General features: G+C 36.5%; 1 protein-coding gene across 3 annotated transcripts in view; it reads left to right on the forward strand.

The window, feature by feature from the left end:
• Positions 1–21,753, forward strand: part of LOC113496124 (semaphorin-2A) — a 263,037-nt gene that overhangs the window by 209,340 nt on the left and 31,944 nt on the right. For all 3 annotated transcript variants that reach the window (XM_026875248.1, XM_026875246.1, XM_026875247.1), the window contains 4 exons: positions 16,653–16,740; positions 17,531–17,582; positions 17,851–17,913; positions 21,424–21,531. In XM_026875248.1, the coding sequence (XP_026731049.1) occupies positions 16,653–16,740; positions 17,531–17,582; positions 17,851–17,913; positions 21,424–21,531 (311 nt within the window). The remainder of the gene's footprint in view (positions 1–16,652; positions 16,741–17,530; positions 17,583–17,850; positions 17,914–21,423; positions 21,532–21,753) is intronic.

A 21,753-nucleotide genomic window follows, 5' to 3' on the forward strand; every position in this document is an offset into this window, starting at 1 on the left:
ATTTGGGAACAAAGCTTGTTTATAGTTCAAAATTTATTTGCGTCGACCTATATCGAGAGTTTGGAATGTTTTATTGTTTAAATATGGACATTGTGCAAGTTTACTTAACAGATTTATTGTTACCAGTTCCCGACTAAGTATTTTGAATAGCCTTTAAATTGTCAATGAATGTTGGGTTTATTGATTGCTTTGAGTCCTAGGAATGCTTACTGAGCTAGTTGAAGGAATTTATGAAAGTTCCTCCGCTGGTGATAATATCTTTGTAAATAGGTGTGTTATGGTAAGCACACTTTGCGAACCAGCTCTGAAGACAAATAGTCACAAAGTCAAAGTCATAAAAAATCTCGCACACTATACGACCTTTTCAATCTTCTTACAGGCTCTAAGGTAATGCCTTGAAGCCTATCAAACATTGATTTTATCCTTAAAAGTACATGTTTCAATTCCAAAGAGATAAACATATAACAGTTATGTTAAATTCATCCTCAATTAGGCACTTTGAATTTGCATTTGCCAGAGACACCAGGTATCCAGTTAACAGGCTCGTGCAACCCTGCGGCGGTGTATCCCCCGTGGATCTAGCATGAGTCTTTGTGGTGGTCCACAAGCACGAAGCCAATATTTCCCGGCTTGTATGAAATGCAAATACAATTTAAAAGTTTACATATTTTCTCAGTGAGACCGGGAACTCGCGCCTACGGCCCGACTTGCATTATACACTACTTTTGTAACCTAAATAGAATGTATTATTTTATTGCGAAAATAAATTTGAACTTTTATTTTCACAGAATACCGCATGCTTTTAAAGTTCACCCTTTATTTATCATAAGAAAAAGTTTTTCTATTCAGTAGAATTTCAACAAAAGATAAATCAGCTTTAAGAATAAGTGCTGTGAGAAATCCAAAGTGTCTAGATTCACGCGATTAATAAATCCTAATTATATTTCTTTTGTGATATATTGTCTTTCATCAACAAAAATAAAATTTCTCGAGTCGCCTCGGCTCTTGACAAATTATATTACCCAGGGTAATACAGAAAACTTATTCAACAAACTCTTTACAAAGTTGAAAGTCAAAGCCTCTTTCAGAGTAATAATCCCCCAGTGACTCTTTGCTAAGTTTTATGCTAACGAAATTGTCATTCGACTGTCATTCGTTCTTAAATAAAAAGTAATATTTTTAAACCAATGTCCATTATTTGTAAACAAAGTTTTATCGGTAGAATACGAATAATCAGTTAAAAATTAACAGAACAAAATTTTCTTATTTTGTATAAAAATGCAAATTGTTTCCTTGCTCTGTCCAGTGCATAATTTTTAGTATTCGTGCTACGACAATGAATGAGCTCAATCCGATGTACAACAAACTTAGTGAGACGACGAAGCATAAAATAAGGAATCATAATTCAAATCGAAAAAAGTTTCCTGAGCCGGGTAATTTTTCCCATCTTACGGCAAGTTTCGCCTGAGGGGTCGCGACTCTCGCCTCAAGGAAATCTAAGAGAGGGTTTACATTTTTAGCCTTTCGCCGTGTCTTCCTCTTCACTTTATATCGTCTTTTGATTACTCTCTCAACAAGTTATGCATATTGTAAAAGTCGGCGTCGCGGTTACAAGAATTTTCGGCGTCTCCTTTTCGTTGATGTCTCGTTTTTCATACCTTTTATGTTTTTCGCTTTAGTATGAATGAATCCACCCTTTATGATGATTATGATTTGTTTTTCTCGTTTGTTACCTTGCCTTTGTAATGAAGCAAAAACGTGATGTGATAGAAGTAACATCATTGCAGTTTTCGCTCGTGCAATTTTGAGTTTCCACTCAAATACCTTTGTTTCCTAATGTAATACAATACCGCAAAGTAGAAGGTAGTGTTCTTTAAAGCAGTGCTAACGCTCTATGCGCTGTTAATTCCCCTTAAGATCGCAGATCCACCCTAATTGTTATCGGCCTGCCCGACCCTTAATGGTGTTTCTAATGCGACTAATGTATTTTCGGGACATTTTGCAGCTTGCCTGGGGACATTTTTCTGTTTGTATGAGCGCAGTGGCCCGTCCCTCTAGTCACGGTAACTGTATTATCTGCAAATATGTTCACAATTTCTATTGTCCATCTGAGTGGTGCGAATGCAATGAACATAAATAAGAGATATACTTTCAGTATGTTGAGTGTGTTTGGCTTGTCTCTATACATCTTACTTTATTCCATTTCTTGACAGAGGGTAGCTTTAGTATTCATAAATTTCCAGGGACTCTTCTTTTAGTCTCGGGTTTAATGTTACCATATTTTAAGGAGAAGTTCGCCTCTCTTGCCTTCAATTTGTTCGTTCATTTTAATGTGTTACGTTAAGCAGTCGTATTGGAAAGTCAAGTACCAAAGGGGATGATAAGTTTTATTTCACAGAACTTTATAGCCGCAGTCGTATTAGGGCGAAACAAATAAAAACTCAAAGTATTGAAAATAAACAATACACTCTAGTCAGCGGTACTCGTAAAACGGTTCGTATAAACGTAGCAAGGCGGTAAATTAGATTTTATTTTATTTCTTAAACAATTTGCGGCCGGACACAGACAAAGGGCGCATAGGTTCGATGCTGTGGTCAGCAATTCAAAGGTTTATGCGGGTACGTTTATTACTTACCTACACCCGAACTAGTGCTGTACGATATTTTTTGGCAATTATCGATACTATTCACCTGGTCAAAAACGATTTTATTAACAGTTATAATGGATCTTATATTCAATTGAAGGATCTATATATTCCACAAAACCTTTTTTTATTGCTTTTAAAAGGCTTTTATAATAAGTTTATATTGTATGCGAAAGTTAAATTCTAAATAAAAACAATCAAATTCTTAGATTAACATTATAAAGTACGAGATCCAAAATACAATTTGCGACAATTTGTATTTCACTAGTAACAATTATTTTCAGTAAATATTTACTTTATTTAGAAACAAAACGTAAATAATCTAAAATAATAAGTAGGTGTCGACGTGCCGCCATCCCTACGTAGGCCCAACGCGACGATTTCGCAGTGACCACCGCTCGAGCCCCAATCGCCGGCCATTGTCCAGCCGTGTTCTTGTTCACATTAAAACGCAGTTAACCATTCTTTATTGTTTTATCCTCGACCATTCGCCGATAAATGTCCACGACTCATGGGAAATGTTATAGCGCTGTACAATTTCGATTTCGCCGCACCGTAATCAAAGCCGCCTTTTATTAGAAATTTGCCGTACTCATTACGCCTAATTTGGCAGAAAACCGTGTTATTTTAGGATATAATTGGTCGTTAAATTTAACACTATGTGCTGTTTTGGGTAAGTAATAATAAAATCTGATTTATACTCACTGGTTTAATACTTAAGCTTTTAATGTAGCAGAACTGTAATTATATAACGTCGGAATTCTACTGGGTGCAGTTTGAAAGTATTTTAACACTAATTCTAAACTCAGAGAAAGCGTATCGCAGACTTTTCGCTGGGTTCACCGTACCGTGGCGGTAATGGTTTAAAACTTCATTCGAGTCAAAAGTTCGACGCCGATAATTACTGAAGTGTGAACGGGGTGCCAATTTCGTGATCCACTGTAGGCTGGAGCGAGAGCTCAATTTAACAATTATCAGTCCCACCGCGTACGTTCCTAGTGTTACCAAGTCTGGACCGGTAAATGTCGGGACAATGTGCTACAAAAAAGGCTTTTTAAAACACGATATTCGCATCGGCAATTAGTGTTTTGTTGTACGTGCAATTAGTCCGTATATGTATTTTATTCAATTGTTTTTGTATAGAGCAGACATCATTTCACATAATAACATTGAAATAAAAAAGGATAATATGATAAATTGGATTTTATAAAATTCAGTCAAACTAACATAGCATGTCAATTCTCGACTTAATTCTCGTAAAGAAGTCCCCGATTAAAGCAAATACAACCGTTTGTCACTGCAATAAAGTTAAAAATAGCACATGCTTGTGTACAGACGATCGGCGACACTGGAATGGAGTACGTCTGTCGTGAATCCATTCTTGACGATAATTGCGTAAATTATACTGAAGTACCCTAATACCAATTAGAATGCAAGACAATAGTAATTTATAGGTATTGTACAACTGCGTAACAGTAAACGTTCAGGTGCACTGGGGCCTGTTACCTCGTCCAATGGTACACGATTTATATGTGAATACATGAAACAGCTAACACAACTGAAATCATGACATGTGTATTTAAGTTGTCAATCGTTATTTTTGGGGATTTTTATTTGTGATACACGTGTACTCCTTTAAACTAATTTAGACGTGTTTTACACGTGTCTGAACTAATTTAGTTTAACATATTTGAAGGTATTTTGAAGGTCGCTTAAGTTGTTCTATGTAATACATGGCATTCTGTTCATTCGTCGGAATTATATTAAAACAAAAACACAGGTATTACAGGCACATGCTTTATTCAAATGACTAGGTTACTAAAGTTGGTTTAGATCAATACCGCTACAGATTCCAGCAAATCCATTAGACCAGAGACTGATATACATAGTTATTTTAAAGATTAATTTTATTTGAAATAGTATTTGGAAGTAAACCGTATCACATACCCAAAAGCAAACAATCTATATTGAAAACAAAAGACGTGAAAACATTAAACTGAAGATTCAAGCCGATTTTATTCTTAGCTCTTGCTTCCAACCAGTCCGCCTTCTAAACAATAGTAGGCAGTTTCGATTCAACAAGAATAGATTGCCATAAGTTAGTTCGGTTTAGAAAGTATCCCAGTTCGTGGGCCCGATCCCCGGCACTGTCTGAATTATAGATGCGGGGCCCGCCGCGTGATGCTGTCATTGTGATTTTGAGACAATCTGATTTTGTGTATTCCCCGTTTTAGCCTCTGAATGTTTTATTAGACACTCCCCGGTATCCGTTCTACTTCTAACGGTCTGCGGTCATATTATCTTGGCTCTGTTTACGCCAACGTTATCGAATACTTCTTTCTGATTAACGTCTGGTTTACCCCATTTTCTAAACAACTTTTCGAATAAATATTGCATGATTCTTTCACGGTGATAAGGGTAAGATTTGTTTCTTTACTTGTGTCGAATATCTTTTTCTACCTACTTTATAATGTTACGTGGTGATAATAGAACACAACGTTTTATATTGATAGCAGCCACTGCGGTTGTTCAGCTGTAAATTCATGGGTAAATTGATTGTTTATAACGTACATACGGCTCAAAATACATATTTTAAGCCAGACATTTTATACGTTCAACAATGAGATTTAACGATACAAAGTCATTGTTAACATAAACCTCTTTTCTCGGCTACCAATGACAATAATAATAAAATCCACCCAAACCTTCGAGACATAAATACAAGTGTCGGAAAGCACGTAGCTACTTGTTATCACTTGTTTTTCACGCGCAGGCTGGCCAAAGCTGCGATTAATGCCTTCAGCCATCCCCCATACGCCAAACTTTTCCTAATTAATTGTAAGATTTTAATCATGGTACTGGCGTAACGAAATTATTATGGACCGTTTAATTTCCTTGCCCTACGCCCTTCGGCGTCTTACTGCGCTAATGCGTTATTGCAAAATTTTAATCAAGGGTGTGAGAGGGTAATTAAATTATGCAGCCTGTCGCATGCACTCTACGATTATAAATCTTCTGTTTGGCAAGGTAGCGAATTAAACGTTCGGGTATGAGTTATACGTGTAGTATAAATAGAGTGCTTATGAAAACATGAACATCCAAGCCAGATATGAGGAAAGGGGTGCCGGCATCCTCAAATTTAAGTCAGTTAATACCATAAGAACTGCAGATGGTCCTTAAGCGTCTTATGACAACTTATGTGTTACATCTATTACTAAGAACAGTAAGAACACTGATATTAATCAAGCCTACTCTTCATTAACAAACTAGTTTAAAAAAATCAATAAAATAGTTGAATTACAATTCCCGTGATGCTTTCATTTATAAAAAAAACAGCCGTTAATAACTTTGTTTTAATAGCATCTAGTAAACATAATGCTAGACGTAGATAAGTCAGATAGACGGAGCTATTTAATGTAATAACATACATTAGGCCTTTATAGTTAGTCGTATTGATACTCCAAAGACTCCTGTTATCGCCGTAATACAGTTGCCCATTGTCAACATCGGGCTTAAGTGTACATTTTACTGCCTGTACGTGTATAAAATTAGCATAATTTGTTAATATTTAGACGGCAAACTTCATTTTAATGGGCGATAATTTAAATTAAGTTAATGAAATCACAAAGCCAAATTAAAATGCACAAAATATTTTTCACATATACGATGTACATTTAAAAAAAATTAAAGATATATTATTATGTCACGTATTAATGAAAAAGTTTAACCCTTTAATTGTGTATTCACTTAACCATTCATATTTGGAACATACATATTCAATTATTATAAGACGCATAGCAATGTTAGCTCTGCATAATAAAAGACGTTTATTACTTCAACACGAGACCGCACTTTAGTCAATTTACTGAACCGCCCTCTGAGTCAAAAGTGAAGGCAGACAGACAGCAATAAACTTGTGTTTATGTAGTTTACCGACGAATAAAGCCAGGCAATGCCAGACCTCAACTCAAGGAAATCTTCAAGAGCAAAAATGAAATTAAAATCTGCGATGTAAGCGAACGAATCGCGACCAATTGGCCCCGTGTTGGGCTAAGATCAAATAATTTTATGAAAATGAACCCCCAGCCCATTTAATTAACCCGATCTCCCCCTGTTAAGCTGTACAAGAATTCCCCGGTTAAACATTAACATTCGTCAGGAATTTAATTCGAGGGCATCTCTAAATATATATCTAAATAATAATATATGTTGTAGGTACCTACGTTTTTTTAGCAATTAAGTTTACCTCCCACACACAATGCTTACTATTGCGAAGATAATTAATTTTTATTGGATTTTCTTTTCGCTAGAGAAGTTTTAATTACTGCAGGGCGTGTAACCGTGTTTTATAAGCCGGTGTTCGCTCGCCTCGCTCGGACGCTAATTGTTTGTTGCGGTCGTAATATCGCTCATATTCCCTCGCAGCCCTGTAAATTTTCCGATTTCGGCTACATAATTCATTAGCGAACATTGCTATTGCTAACACATTCGCTAATACATCGATGATTTTCCAAATATCGAATCATGCGCGTATACAACGTGTACCTGATTAATCTTACGGACTAATCAAGCCGAATTAAATTCACTTATCTCTAGCGTAAAACAAACAGTAGTAGGATGTGATCGAACTCTAATATTGCAGGCGTAGATGTGTGTAGAAATTTAAGAGGTCGAATCTGAGCTCATCAAACATTAAGCCCTTATATAGACCTGGGGGCCTTGCTAAATAAATAACTGGAGCAAATTAAAAACATTCACGCTCGGTCGTATCGAACGAAACAGTGAGAATTCGGCGGAGGCAATAATAAATATGCATAGCGCGTCTATGCCACATCCTCTGTGATTAGTCGCGTGGAGGTACGGCGCCCCCCTAGCCACTGATACGGATAGGTGAGTGATAGCGAGGGGGCCTTGGAACTAAGGAACCCCTAGCTAATAATGCTAGTATCTCTCTGTAGTATTGGCGAAATTTCTTGGATATTGCCAATATGGGGTGTTCACGTGCGCACACTTTTGTTTCTGTCAAAGCGCGCCGTTCGCTTGGGTGACGTTTCACGAGGGAATCACTGTTCAGTGACTAGCATTTATCATTTTGATGGAAAAGAATAACAGATCCATATTAAAACGGCTTTACAAAATAAATGAGAATGTAGCTGTAAAAAACAGATCTCATAAACATATTTTCAGGACGATAAAAGTTGTGAAATATTTTGTTTCAGCTAAAGACTGTACAGCTATTTCAACTTCACACGAACTAAGCACCTATATTTATTACTAGCACAGCTGAGTACCAGTGGCTTATAACACCTAATGCCTGTTATATTAGTCCTGGCATATAAATTTACAACGTGGAACACTGAAGCATGCAGTTTATTGCTCGGTTTGGGATGCATTATATTCAGCAGAGTTATGTGCTCTTTGGGATGTCTTCGTAGAAGAATTACTCCCAAGGCAAGGGGGTCGTGAGGAGGAATAGGGCCTTCGATTTATGCGACGATGTATTTTTGTTTATCTCAGGTAGGGTATGTGATGTTCAGCCGCTTATGTTATTGGAACACAGCTTCTGTGACCATACATTTATACAGACATATCAACGTGTAACTCTAGTGACAGCCAACTACACATTTCAGAACTGTGGTAAGAAACCAAAATTATAAGATTAAAGTCCATGCGTATTTATCAACGCAAATTTTGCCTTAGTATGAGCAAAAACGGAGATGTAAAGTTTTAAACATCTAAGAAGAATAATTGGTACATTTAATAATTATATTGAGCAATATTTGCGAAATTTGTCAGGTGTGCATGAAACAAGTGAACCAGAAATTATTCATGCGGCGGTTTCTTTACACTTGAGCAGAGCTCTTTACGAAATTAATTCCCCTACGTGATACGGCGTAGCAATTGAATGTAGACAAAATCACAACAAGGCACTGAACGTGGAATTGAACGCAGAGATTCACCTCAAGCGGTTATATTTATTGTTATTGCTTCCCGATTGCGCGCGAACCGTCGCCTTAATCAAATTAGGAGTCCAGCACAGTCCTAAACAAATTTCAATTTTCAATTACGCCCATGTAGGAGTGGCAGCCAGAACCTCCCTAGAGGACCACTTGACTTATTGCACGGCTATGAACTGATGCCTCAATAATGTATTCAGAATAATTGTTTATAGTACCGCCGTCGGATTCGATTGAATTTGCCCACAAGAGACACAATAAGTCATGATTTATAGAACCCAGGACAAACTGATCACGCGACTAGACGTGAGTATGATTTTATGAGTTTTATTACATGGAACGGTCCTCGAAAACAGTTGCCGCGTCACGCTTCTTATTGATTTCGTGTGGCAATAAAAGAATCGACGCCGACCTTAGCCTCCCCATATACTTTTTCCAGTTCAATGAGCATAAATTGCAATAGGATTCCACGCGGTGGATGGCCCCGAATATTTCTTGGGAACGCGCGTGTCTACCGCGTAGAAAAGGTGCAAAGATTTACCTGAAACCCATATAGGGGCTATTGGCTAGCATTAAAATATTTATTTTTATTTTTCGGTAAATCTTTACCGTCACGTTGAATCACTTCCCGCAGTTGGATGATGTGTAATGTTTTTACAGTCGAACGAACAAAGTTGCGATAAACCTAAATGAGTAAATTTTAAAGAATCTTGGATATTCGGGATCCAGACGATTTTGCATTACAATTTTTACTCAAGGACTACGACTGAAATAGGTCTGGTCGGCGATGAAGATGACGAAATCCTATGATTGAAGTTTACCCAATTCACTGCGTTTACTTAAGATTTTATGTAAATTATTTTTCGACGGCGTTGAATTCTCTGAAACATTTTCTGTGTATATAAAACGAGTGCCTAACAAATTATAAGCAAACAACTTTAGGAATAAATAAAATTTTGCTAAGGGTATGACGTCGCAAACCGTTTTTACGTAAAAGATTTCGAGATTCGCTTATTTTCTCTTCCTAAATTCAAAAACATGTACCTCTTTAATTCCAACACAAATCAGTGGTGTATGAAAACAAAGCGATTGAAGCTGACATATTGGAAAGGAACCCCTATTCGTTTAAACGACAATAAAACCAATAGTTGTATTCGAACGCGTCCCGTTCCAATGAATTCTTACGGAAAGAAGCAATAAGAAAAAAGTATTCCCACCAACGCTGCGGTGATAGCCAATATGGCAGATGTAAGACAAACAGGTAGCAATATTGAGACAACCATAGAGTACACCGGTGATATCAATAAGCGGCGTGATGCCGCGACGAACTGCCGAGTTAAAGTAGGGGCGGTGCGCGTGCTCCGTCGAGATTGGAGACGATTATCGGGCCCGATACCATCAACTCTACCCGCTCTCGAAGCCCGCGTTACAACATGATGAACTTACTCGCAACATCATTAATCTTCCGAAATAAATGCTGCTCCTATATGTTATCTGCAATCTGCGCTCCAAACGCAAACAATATCAAAATAGCTCGCGGAAAAGCAAATACTTTCATGCCAATTTGTTTAAACTGCCGCTTTCATCGAGTGCAATGAAAATAAACATCTCATTTGACTTCATAATGCAATAACTTTTTCAGTGCAACGTACAAAGTAGAACAATATTAAAAATGGATCGGAGCCGACGTTTCACGAGCTCAATAATCAATAAGCAGTTTAAATAATACGCAATAAAACTCAAGCTTCCGATATAGTGTTTCAAATGTTCCATTTCTCCGACACGGACCATTAGCGGAGCAAAGGAAATCTGCAATCTCAAGAGATTGAAATCAAACAATGCGAATGTTCGTAACATAATACCATTCGTTATTAAGACACAAATGTGGCATTAGAGGGAAATAAGGCAAAGGCGAAAGTTGCGCCTCGCACGGTGGCGCGCGACGCGAGGGGAGTCGCGACACACAAAATGTTTATAGAGAGAACTGGGTAAGGGGGTAATGTTAGTAATAAAATTTTATACACCTTAATATTTTGCTGAACGATGAGTCGAGGCGTGTGTGAAATTATGTTCCTTACACCGCGTGTGGTGGTGGAATTTACTGCATTCTCCGTGCAGCTACATATGATTTTTAACGTTCAGCCATAAAATTGTTTTCTATACTTTATTTTAGCGTACTTTTGTTCCTATTAAATTTAACTCCACCGAGCAGCTCTCATTTAAACCTTAAAAGCCTCAAGTAAATTAATCCCAATGGGCGATCACGACGTGTTGCGTAAATAAGCATCCCAGGAAGGTGGTTTGCGTCTCCCACCCCGATGCCGTTGCGCGTGTGATAATTTATGCAAATGAAAAACACATTACCTTGTTTCCTATTCGAAGTAGGATACGCGATGACAAGTTTCCAGAACATGTTTATTGCCGTGTTTTGTCTTTATTATCTCGCCTCTCATGTCACTACTTTCATCCTATATGTCGCAGCGCCGCCGCCGTATTTCATAATTTTTGCCGTTCCCGACTGTGAATTCATTTTTATCACACGCTAAAAGCTATCTGTTATATGTGTGTACATGTATGCTAAAACGCGGCTAAAATGAAATGCATTTTTAAATAAGCTTTTCTCAAAGCGACTACAGTATTTTTTATATACGGTATATTAAAAGTCTAATAGAAATTCTGAAGTCACTATTAAATACGTGATTAAAGAGAGCTTAATCAACTTCACACAGCTTTAACGAAAACTGGATTTTGGTTCATTTTAAGAAACGCGTCACTAACTCCGCAGACCGTTTTCTAAATTACCAACGCGAATCTAATAAAGGCTAAGAAGTTTTAGGTGCGCGTTTGCTAAAAATACGGTGTCGCAAAAGTTTTCTTTATTAGTTTCCCCCTTTAATCCGGCCAGGCGTGTCCCAATGTCTTTATGGCGAATTTTCAATCTGAGTCTGGGTGGAAGCCAATAAGAAATCAACTATTTTTCCCTGATTCCCGTGCATCGGTTCGAGGGGAGACTCGCTTCTTTACGACTTCTTTTACGATTGAAGGTGCATTCGGAATTAGTCCGCACCATCGGGAGAGCCTTTTCGTGTCTTCGACGCAAAGTAAAAGGATTACAATGACAATTTTTTCTTAAAAATTGTTGAAGCCGTTGTATTTTAAGACAATGTGTATACATTCTCATAATTTTACCATCCTCTTGATATAAATTGGACGAATCGATGCGACGTCAACACAACTTTGATACTTGAAGCGAAAAGCGTATAATACTCGCTTTTAAACTACTGAAGTTCTCCCTAACATAGACGGTGAATGTTTACGATATTGTTAGCTTTTTTAGAAAACAATTTTCCGTCGTTTTCCTGTTTTGAAAGTTCCGAAACTTTTTCAACAAAAAGATTTCGGTTGTAAAGGATTTTGTTGATGGCGTCTCTTTAAAACGAACGTGTGTAATGTTAATCAAGTGAGTGAAGTTAATATGGAGCAAAGGTTGCCTGCGGCAATCTTTCAGTACGATCTCGCGTCTCGCAATATTTGAACTGTGCCTATGAAGCAACCATATAGATTTTTTCTTTATTCTTATTTCTAATATTATAACCGTCAATCTGCCTTTTGTTTCTTTGTATTCTGAAATCGTTCTTATTCCATGTAGGTTTCCAACTTTATAATTATGCTTGAAAAAGTAAAAATATTTTAACAACTTTATTTCATAAAATAAGTTTGTAACGGGTTAAAACGTGATGAAGTTCCGTTAATACTTTATTACGGTTCCTTCGAGATAACTGGCTTGAGTTTATGACACTCTTTTAATAGCCAGTGAGTTCGACCCCGGCGACTTTTACTCCAGTTTATTGTTAATAATATTTTAAATCCATTTTCAACTTTAATAACTCTTAAAATGTACGGTTTATGAGATCCATCATCACCGATGTTATCTGTAAAGTCTGAACTAGTGAGGTATTTATGTTCTAAGGTAGATATTAAAGCATATTAATACTCTCAACCTGACTTGTATTTTTCATTAGTTTAATGTTCGTTTTGGTGACTTAATGGCTCAAACTGATTGACAAAAACTTTATAGACTAGCTTTCCAGATAAATCATGTATTGAAGGAAATCTAATGCGTGTAAAAAGCTAGCTTTTTCAGGCTTTTCGACTGAATGATTGATGTATCAAAATTACTATTATAAACTATTATTTCAACAGCTTTATTTAAATCAAATCAACGTTCACTATAAATATTCGTAATCTTTTGTGAATATATTTTGTGAAATGGTTTCAAAACAACGACCGAATTATTTATGTATTTGAGCTTATCTGGTGACTAATTTGTTAACTATTATCAAACTTCGCGAATAAGATTAGCCTTACAAAAGTACACAATGATTAATTATTTATTGTATTTAATTTATGAAGCATTGTTTGGTATTTTTATAAATGGTTTGATTATGGTAATATTTTTTGTAATAATATACTGCATCTTGAATAACAACACAGAGATACTAATAATAAGAAAAAAAATGAATGATTAAAAATCATTGAATTTTACCGAAAAATAATGAGTCGATTTAATAAAAGCTACTATAGTCTTTTTAAACCATGAAAACTACTTTTAACAATAAACGGGCGTCGAACACCTAAGTTATTCATGTAACCAACTTCATACATCGTGTATCCGAAATTCATTCGCTACATTATCTGTACACGTGTTGCGATTAACTCTCTTAACTCACTTCGACTTGCCGACGCCAGTAACTGAGTATTCACTAAGATCGTGACTGAAATATCATATCATAAGCGAGTTAATTTAGTTCCCCCCGCTGATGGCTTACCGGCATTTGTAGTTACTCCATAGAGGTAAAACTTCCGTTTATTACTGTTTCCTTTATTAAATTTGTTGATTATTCAAATTGCAATGTTCTAATAGTTTACGTTTGGTACCCAAGTCGACGCATGAGAACCATTAGTTAGCCTTTACCAATAAACATTAGTCCCAAGTCTTTAATCCGCTGTGTATTTAATTTTGCTTCGATATGGTATTGTTCGTGAAGCGATAACGTCAGAAAACACAAACACCCGCGGGCCGCGTTCAGAATTAATCCAATCCACGGAATAGGTATTACAGAAAGCTAATGGAGCAAAGTTTCCATGTAAGCCAATTGTGTGCCGTTAATCTAATCGGTGCCGTGTATAACGATATTTTGATATCAAACCCACCGTACAATTGCCAAATGAAAAATACGCGGATTTCCTGTCGACCGTAATCGCCATGTAATCCATCAAATGAAACGATGTTGAACGCTTTGCTTACCGTACGAAAGTCTGCCCTATTACGTATTGTCACGATTTAATACGACTGATGTATGAGTTATTTACAGTGTATTTGTTTTGATTTATTGAGCGCCTTATTTTTCAATAAAGCAAGCATTAGCAAGGTAAACAATTTGTACTTGTGGAGAATTTTGTTATCTGACTTTCATTGTTCTATTCAACCTGTTTATGATTTTACGTGCGAGACATGAAACTATATCAGTAACCTAAATATAATGAAAACGGAGGGTGGTGTGTTCCCTTACAAATTACAGTATCCATAAAATACAAAGCATGTTGTTTGCTCAAACTACCCTTGACCAAAATAATGCCGTGTGATAGGATCTTTGAAACGTGCGCGGGTTTATTATAACTTTCTTCCCAAGAGTTCCAGCTGTGAGGGAGCATGTCGCACTCTCCCCCGCACCCCGCATCCCTCCCCACCCCCTCTCACCTGACCAGTGTAACGGTGCTCATGCGATAAAACAATTACCACAATCAAGTCGCGTTCGGACTACAAAACTCAGAAACCTGAAAACGCGAAACTTTCACATAGCTTAGCAATTAAAGTTAGCCAATTAAATCCTTATCAAACATAGGCTTTTAATACTATACCCCAGATAATGCTCAGGGCATTAATAATATCTACAGTAAATAAAACAGGTAATTATATTACTTTTAATGTTGGACCTTGAAATGTTATTACTTTTTAACGAGAACCTTAATTACAATTTTAAACACTATATAAAGCTAACCCTTACATTACCGATCGTAGTAATAAAGCAGCATAGTAAAACAGCTAATTATAAGTTTCGGTGGTAATAAAATATGTCAGCGTTAAACTCATGTTGTTAAAGAAACAAATGCTTAATAAAAAAGAAAAATTACCATAAACACACGAACGACGATATTTTACGTGCGTCGATAAACTTTGACCTCTAAATTGTATGTAGCTTTTATTTATGTTTTCTATTAAATATGCCTCTAATTTAGGAAAAATATATCCAGAAACAATAGGCTAGTTGTTATTATCAGATCTGGGTCTGTTGTCGTGTTACCGTTTAAACAACTCGCGTGTCGGTCCAAGCTCAGCGTAATCTTGATACGGCACTACGGCCGGCGTTAATTATAGTTTTGCTTATTTCTTGCGACCTCGACTAGTTATTGTAATTGGTAATAATTGGTAGATACCGTTCTGACCCAAATATACAGCTGTTATTATTGTAGAAAGATCAATATCGAATTGAATCAAAGCAAGTTGTTGAAGTTAAATTGCAGAAGCAATTTTCTAAGTTAAGGTTTGCAGTTATTTCCCTTAGCTGGGTAGTACCGATGTTATTGCATATATTTAAAAGCTCATTTTATTACAACATACAATGAAAACTTAGTTTCATGCAGGAAAACAACTATGATTTGATGAACTATGATTTGAAGTGTCCCGACCCAAAACTTAATACTGTTCTTCTAGAAAGAAAATTTTATCTTTTTTTCTGTAAAACACACTACAGAATATGTTCTACTTACATTCATAATACACTGTACAAACTACGGTTCAGACTTTAAAATTCAATATGTGTCGTGTAGATGATCTGCACTGAAACTCGGGATCAGCGTGAATATTTTCAGCCGAAGGTTCGACACTAAACTCTACATATTTCATCGGTACGCGGCGGTTGTCGTCCTAACTTTCATTGCGTCTCTCCTCTAAGAATCACATATTCAGTAGTAGTGCATTTTTCATCAGTCAATCCTATGTCGGATAAAAATAAAATTTTATTTCGCCAGGTGCTTCACAGGGAGGTATGTTGGGGCCTTTCTTAAAATTTGACACTGTCTTGGTCTTCTCTGACAATATTTTCAAAGATAAGTTTTGTATTAAATTTTGTCTCAAAAGTAACTCTTATAGATAGCAAAAAAAAAATGAACAGAAATTGTATGAATGCAAAAATCTAATCGAAATTATTATAGCTGTTAGAGATTTTACAGTTTATCTTCTCACATCAAGTAATACCATAATTCCAAGCCTTCGATAACATTCATATTCGTATAAATAACAATGAACGTCAGGCGAGTAGCTTACACAGAACTATATGCAAATAGCTGTAACAACAATCCCCAAATGGTGTCCCAGTGGCGTCTCGTTCGCAAGCAATACTGATTTCTGAATAGTCTCACACCTGCCGATTCCCTACGATGTCGCTTTTCCAATTCAAACTACATTTCAACGGATCTCAGTAATGTCATGTCTTTATGGCTCCACTTACATTATACTGCAGACATCGGTTACTGTCTTTCGAACGTTAAAATGTTGAGTATTGAGGTTCTAAAATATAAGTATTTCGACGTAGGAAGTATTTCATCTTGTCGTCTGTAATACGAGGATTTTTCCCATCTAACGTTTCAATTTATTTTTTGACCAATGTAATTGTAAAAAAGAATGATGTGCGTTAATTAGATTCTCAATTATGTTGCTACCAATGAAAACAATATGAAACCAAAATACTTATATTTTCAGCAGAATCGATTGAAGTAAATTCATTATTGTTGTTATTTGATTTTCTACCATTTTTGACGTATGGAGTGGACGAATGGAGTATGTAATCTATAGACCGTGAAACTATGTCGCCTTAGATAATTTGATACAAAATCTCCAGTTCACTCTGGTTAAAATGATGTCAAGCGCGTAATACGACGCTACTATGTGGCGTTAACTCGTACTTATTTTAGTTTTTCCATCTTTTCAGATCATGTTCGAGAATTCTCATGTGGCACGCTGTACTACCGAACCTTCTTCGTGGATTCCAAAAGAGACGCCCTATACGTGGGAGCAATGTGAGTAATGGCTTATACTGTAAATTATTGGATAAGCGTTTTTGTTTACATTGAGTCTAGACACGTTTTACGAGTATCCACAGTAATAAAACTTTGATGGGTATGGGTAAAAGTTGCGTACAAGATAGAAAAGTGGTTTTTCGTTCAAATATTTTTGAGCAAGCTTTGTGGTTCCAGTATACATATATACCTACGAAATGTTAGTTTGGTTTAATAAGAAGCCATAAGTACGTAATAGTATATTTATACCATAAACTTTGGTAATCCATATATCAGAAAAACATACCTGACCTAGAATCGAGCCTTTATATAAAACAACACCATCTATCATTTTCTCGGCACAAAACAAAAACCAATCGCTCCAATACAATCAAATAGCTATTTTTACGAGTGTGCCACCGTATCAGCTTTACCTTCGGTTGGCTACAGTTAACCATCGACCAGCTCAAATTGACCTGTGGTACTCCATAGTTTTGCTGATCTCCTACCTACTATTCGAAGTTCTTCGGGAGTCAGGAGGGTCAGCCTATACCGGTGATTCAATAAAAAAGGTGATATAGGTCAATCGTGTGTGTCACGAAGCCAACTAATTTCGTTCGGGGAATAATACTGCCGCATTTTCAGCTATAAAACCATTCTTCTATAAACGTTATGGTAACTTTTACGCAAGTTTGTAACGTATCCCTCCAGTCCGCAGTAAATTGACTCAACTTTACCATTCAAATAGCCCAAGTTAAAGGAGTTTCGCAACATTCCTTTTATGATTTTCTTATGCTACTTTTTTTTTCAGGGATCGACTATATCGACTGAATATGAATAACATCAGCGCATCCCACTGTGAAGTAAGTTATACAAGATATTTGTAACCCTCTATTTTATTTAAAACAACCCGACTAAAATGCTCAATGTGTCCATCAAAAGTATCAAGTGGAGTTCGAAATCTCTTTGTTGGCCCCGTTGGATAACTGACGCGTTAAATTAAATTTCCATACGTTTTGTGTGACTATTTTCCTAGAACATGGCGACCGCATCAGAATTTATAAAAAGTTTTCAGTTTTCGCATGATAAAATTATTACACAAAAAATTCAATTGTCATTTTTTGTTTGCAGAGAGATTCCATAAATTTGGAGCCCAGCAACGTGGCACAATGCGTATCAAAAGGAAAATCAGAGGTGAGTTCATTATTTGCTGAGTAAATTAATAGCTAAGAGTTTGTACACAACGCGAATGAGATTAAAAGTTTCTTATTACTCTTGCAAAATTACTCACAACTAGCACTATTTCCATCAAGGGTTAATCCCATTTTTAACTGTGAGCGGCGGGCGGCGAGCATATTTCATAGCAGGGGGCTTACAGCCATGCTCTGCCTCGCTATATTAAGGCCGTTAATTTTGATTTACAATCGCAACGTAAAAGCAATATTTGTTTTATTTCTCGACGGTCGGAGGCTGTCTCGAAGATCGGGGAACGACGATTATTGCGGCTTGCCTCGGTGCGTCATCCACTAATTCAATAATACCCACTCTACACGTTACTCTTGAGTGATTTTCTTCATTTTATCCGTTATTCGCAGTACAACATTTAGCTGCAACCAGTTTTATTTACAATAAAAATTGCAACATCGCATCACGCGTCATATAAATTTATAACCCTCTGTTAGGTTCTCAGACACGTTTATATCTAATAAGAGAGTCATAAAGTCAGCCACCAGGAATAGGATGTCTCGGGAAAAAGTATTAAGTCTGAAGGAGAACAGTAAACCCTGTTTGCGACTGTGAATGCTGCCGTAACCTGGCTGCACGCAAAAGCTGCTAAAACAAATTCACAAGTTTACTGCAAAATATCGCGGTAACATAAACCACGCAAATAAAAGGTCAAACTTCCGCAATAGCGTTAGGAGGAAAGCAATAGACCACTTGCTACCCACTCCAACTCTTCCAATGGTGAAAAAAGAGAATTTGTTTTATTAGTATCAAAGAGGGCTATAAAAAGAAATACCCTTGAGTCTATCACCTCGATCGCGAATGGAACGGCCACTCGTGAAGGCTATAATCAAAGTTTCTCGCTGTCGGCGAGTTTTCTTTTCTCTAAACACGATGTCGTAACACGAAAAAGGCTGGAAAAATGCCGTCGGCGAATTCCTCAAGGCGGCCACCGGCCCGACGCTCGCCTTGTTGTTTTAACTTCTCCGCTCTTTGTGACGCTATTAAGGAAAGTTTACTTGCTTAGGTAAATCACACGGATAGATATTTTTGGGACTAAGTTTCTTTATTCGTCTCATTTACTCTATCTATATGTTAAGGCGTAGGTTAAAGAATTATCATTTTACTTTTGCTTTTCCATTTTAAATCAGTATGCAGTAAAACATCTTGTCTTGGAAATAAAGTAAAAGGAAATAATTTATTCCAATCGGATTCTGGACTCAAGTCCACAAACCCCTACTTACAATACATTCCTTTTAATTTCCTAGTCCTTATTACAACCTTTGTGCTCGAGTATCGTGGTAAAAGCAATAAAATGTTCCGTACTGGTAATGCAAATCAGCGCTCTTAAATTCCTAATAAAAACCATTATAGAAAAACAAGAAAGAAACCTTTTGGATAGAAAAACGCGAGGAAAGCCCGCCGTAAATCTACTTACGTACAAAGTGGCGAATAATTAACGAAATGGTCCAATCGAAGGCATTAGTTCCGAGTGAAGTTATGCGAGCGCTCCCGGCTAAGTGCCGTTAAAAGAAACTTAGACGTGAGCTTGATTGTTCTCTTGCTTAATTCTGATTGTTTCTGAGTGCAAAACAGTTCTGTGTTCACGTCAGTACGACGGCTGAGCGCTCACAGTATATTAATCCGATAATTACTTTAGAACAATCTCTCCGCGAAGTTACCTCGCCCGGCCGAACCAAAGAAACGCCGAGCAAAACTTTTTATTAACAAACAAAGTACTCGGTTAATTGCTAACTTACACGTGCCTATTCCAAATCGAGATTTACTACGTTTTCTGATTTGATGTAGAAAGTATGTAATGTAATTTTTGTTCTGTAATCATGGAGCTTATTTGTGGTTCACTTTGATGTATATTCTCTTCTAGATTAATCGCCGATGTGTTAATGTTTAATTGAAATTAAAATAATAACAGGTCTTTTTAAACTCTACGTTTATATTCATTACCAATCTGGTATGTGCTAAGCTAAAACTCACTTTTTAAATTCTGCATGCATTTTTCTCTCAAAACACGTAATCCGATTTTATTCGCTCGTTTAGCAATAAATTAGAACCGCGTGTCAAACGCCTTTTGTGAGCCTAGGATATTTTTCAAAAGAACTATATTTTGATGGGAAAAATTGTCAGAATAACCGTACGCTCGCCTGCCGTAGTGACGTAGAGAAAATTAGTTTGTAGCTTGACGACTGACCACGAAGACCACATAGCAATCTGTTGTTGAACAAACACAGGCTGTATGCACTGTTATGGAAGTGTCGAGCCCCATGGTGTTGTGTTCACTAGCTATACCTGCGTTGAATAAGCTGTACATAATATGGTGAGATGAAAAACTGAAAAGTGATCAAATGTTGTTTTAAAAATAGATAAATAGAACAACAACATCTTTAGGTACATTTTGAGTGGTTATCATTCGAAAGTATATCGTTAATTTACTGTCCCATGATAATTTTTTGTTGTTGTCAGTATGTCTTGGTTATATTAATAGTTTTAGAGGGCACGCATCTTCTCCTCATTTTATATTATTTTTTATTATTGCTCTACTCCTATTAATTATGGCGTGATGGTATATATCATTAACTCGTAGCCTACATCAACATATCGAAAAGTGGGATATCTTTGAGTTCCTGAGATTAGCGCGTAAATAAACTCTTCAGTTATAAAATGTTACTAGAGATTCAATAATAATAATAATTTTAAAATGATTCATTCACAATTTTAGGATGTTTTTAAGTTATATCAGCGCTAAAATGTAGCTGATGTTACTTAATACATTTTACTCTTACTCACTCATATACTGATTTTTTTAAATGGATCTTTAATGAACCGTAATGAACAGAAATGGACCAATATAGCACTGTTTTAACCAGTAAAGCGAGCAATGCATTTCTGTCGTCCGGAATATTAATGTGCCGTTTAATATTTATGTCGAAGGCAAATTTGCATAATCACAGCCTGTGAACACTCATACACACCCACGTACTTTCGAATTACTATTATTCCAATGAATTTTGCCCGAGGTACGGTATGCGCATCGCACACCCATCGATGTTGCGATTGTTTGCGTTACAGTTTATTTTTGTTACGTGCTGACAATGAAATATATTTAATATTTAGTTTGCGTTTCGCTAAATGGGTTCATTAAAGTTATCAACTGTATTGTTATTGTGTTGTTCGATGAGAGATACTTACGTCCAATCATGTTTGTGTTTTAGTTGTAAACTTTGTTCTGAACTTGGCTAGTCTAGGGTGCTTATGTTTAGTTCTTAGTTCGAGGAGCGTGTTTGGAGAAGTATCTCAGGGATTATTTTGAGAGGATGTGTGTAATACCAATAACGAAACTACTATCACCAATTTCAAATGTGTCTATAACTTTAATGGAAATGTACATAATATAGATCATCTTTGTATAACTTTTGTTTCATTATATTTTACTGAAAATCTTTTATTATTCCTTTGTTCCAGCATTTCGACTGTCGGAACCACGTCAGAGTAATTCAGCCGATGGGGGATGGTTCCCGTCTCTACGTCTGCGGGACAAACGCCCACAGCCCTAAAGATTGGGTTTTATATGTAAGTACTTATTATATTATTAAGGTTGTTGCAGTACCTTAAATAGGTAGACAAACTCCTTGGAATCGTTGGGAATATAAGGATTTCATTCCTGTATTCAAAGTTATCGTAAAACTGATAGATGCATTTTACACAATTAAGGCACACAACTTGTCTTAGCTTCACAAAACATAATACTCAGATTCAAACATTCCTTAAACACATCAGCAAACAGAATCTTGA

The sequence above is a fragment of the Trichoplusia ni genome, chromosome 7, assembly GCF_003590095.1.
Source record: "Trichoplusia ni isolate ovarian cell line Hi5 chromosome 7, tn1, whole genome shotgun sequence".
NCBI classification, from domain to species: Eukaryota; Metazoa; Arthropoda; class Insecta; order Lepidoptera; family Noctuidae; genus Trichoplusia; species Trichoplusia ni.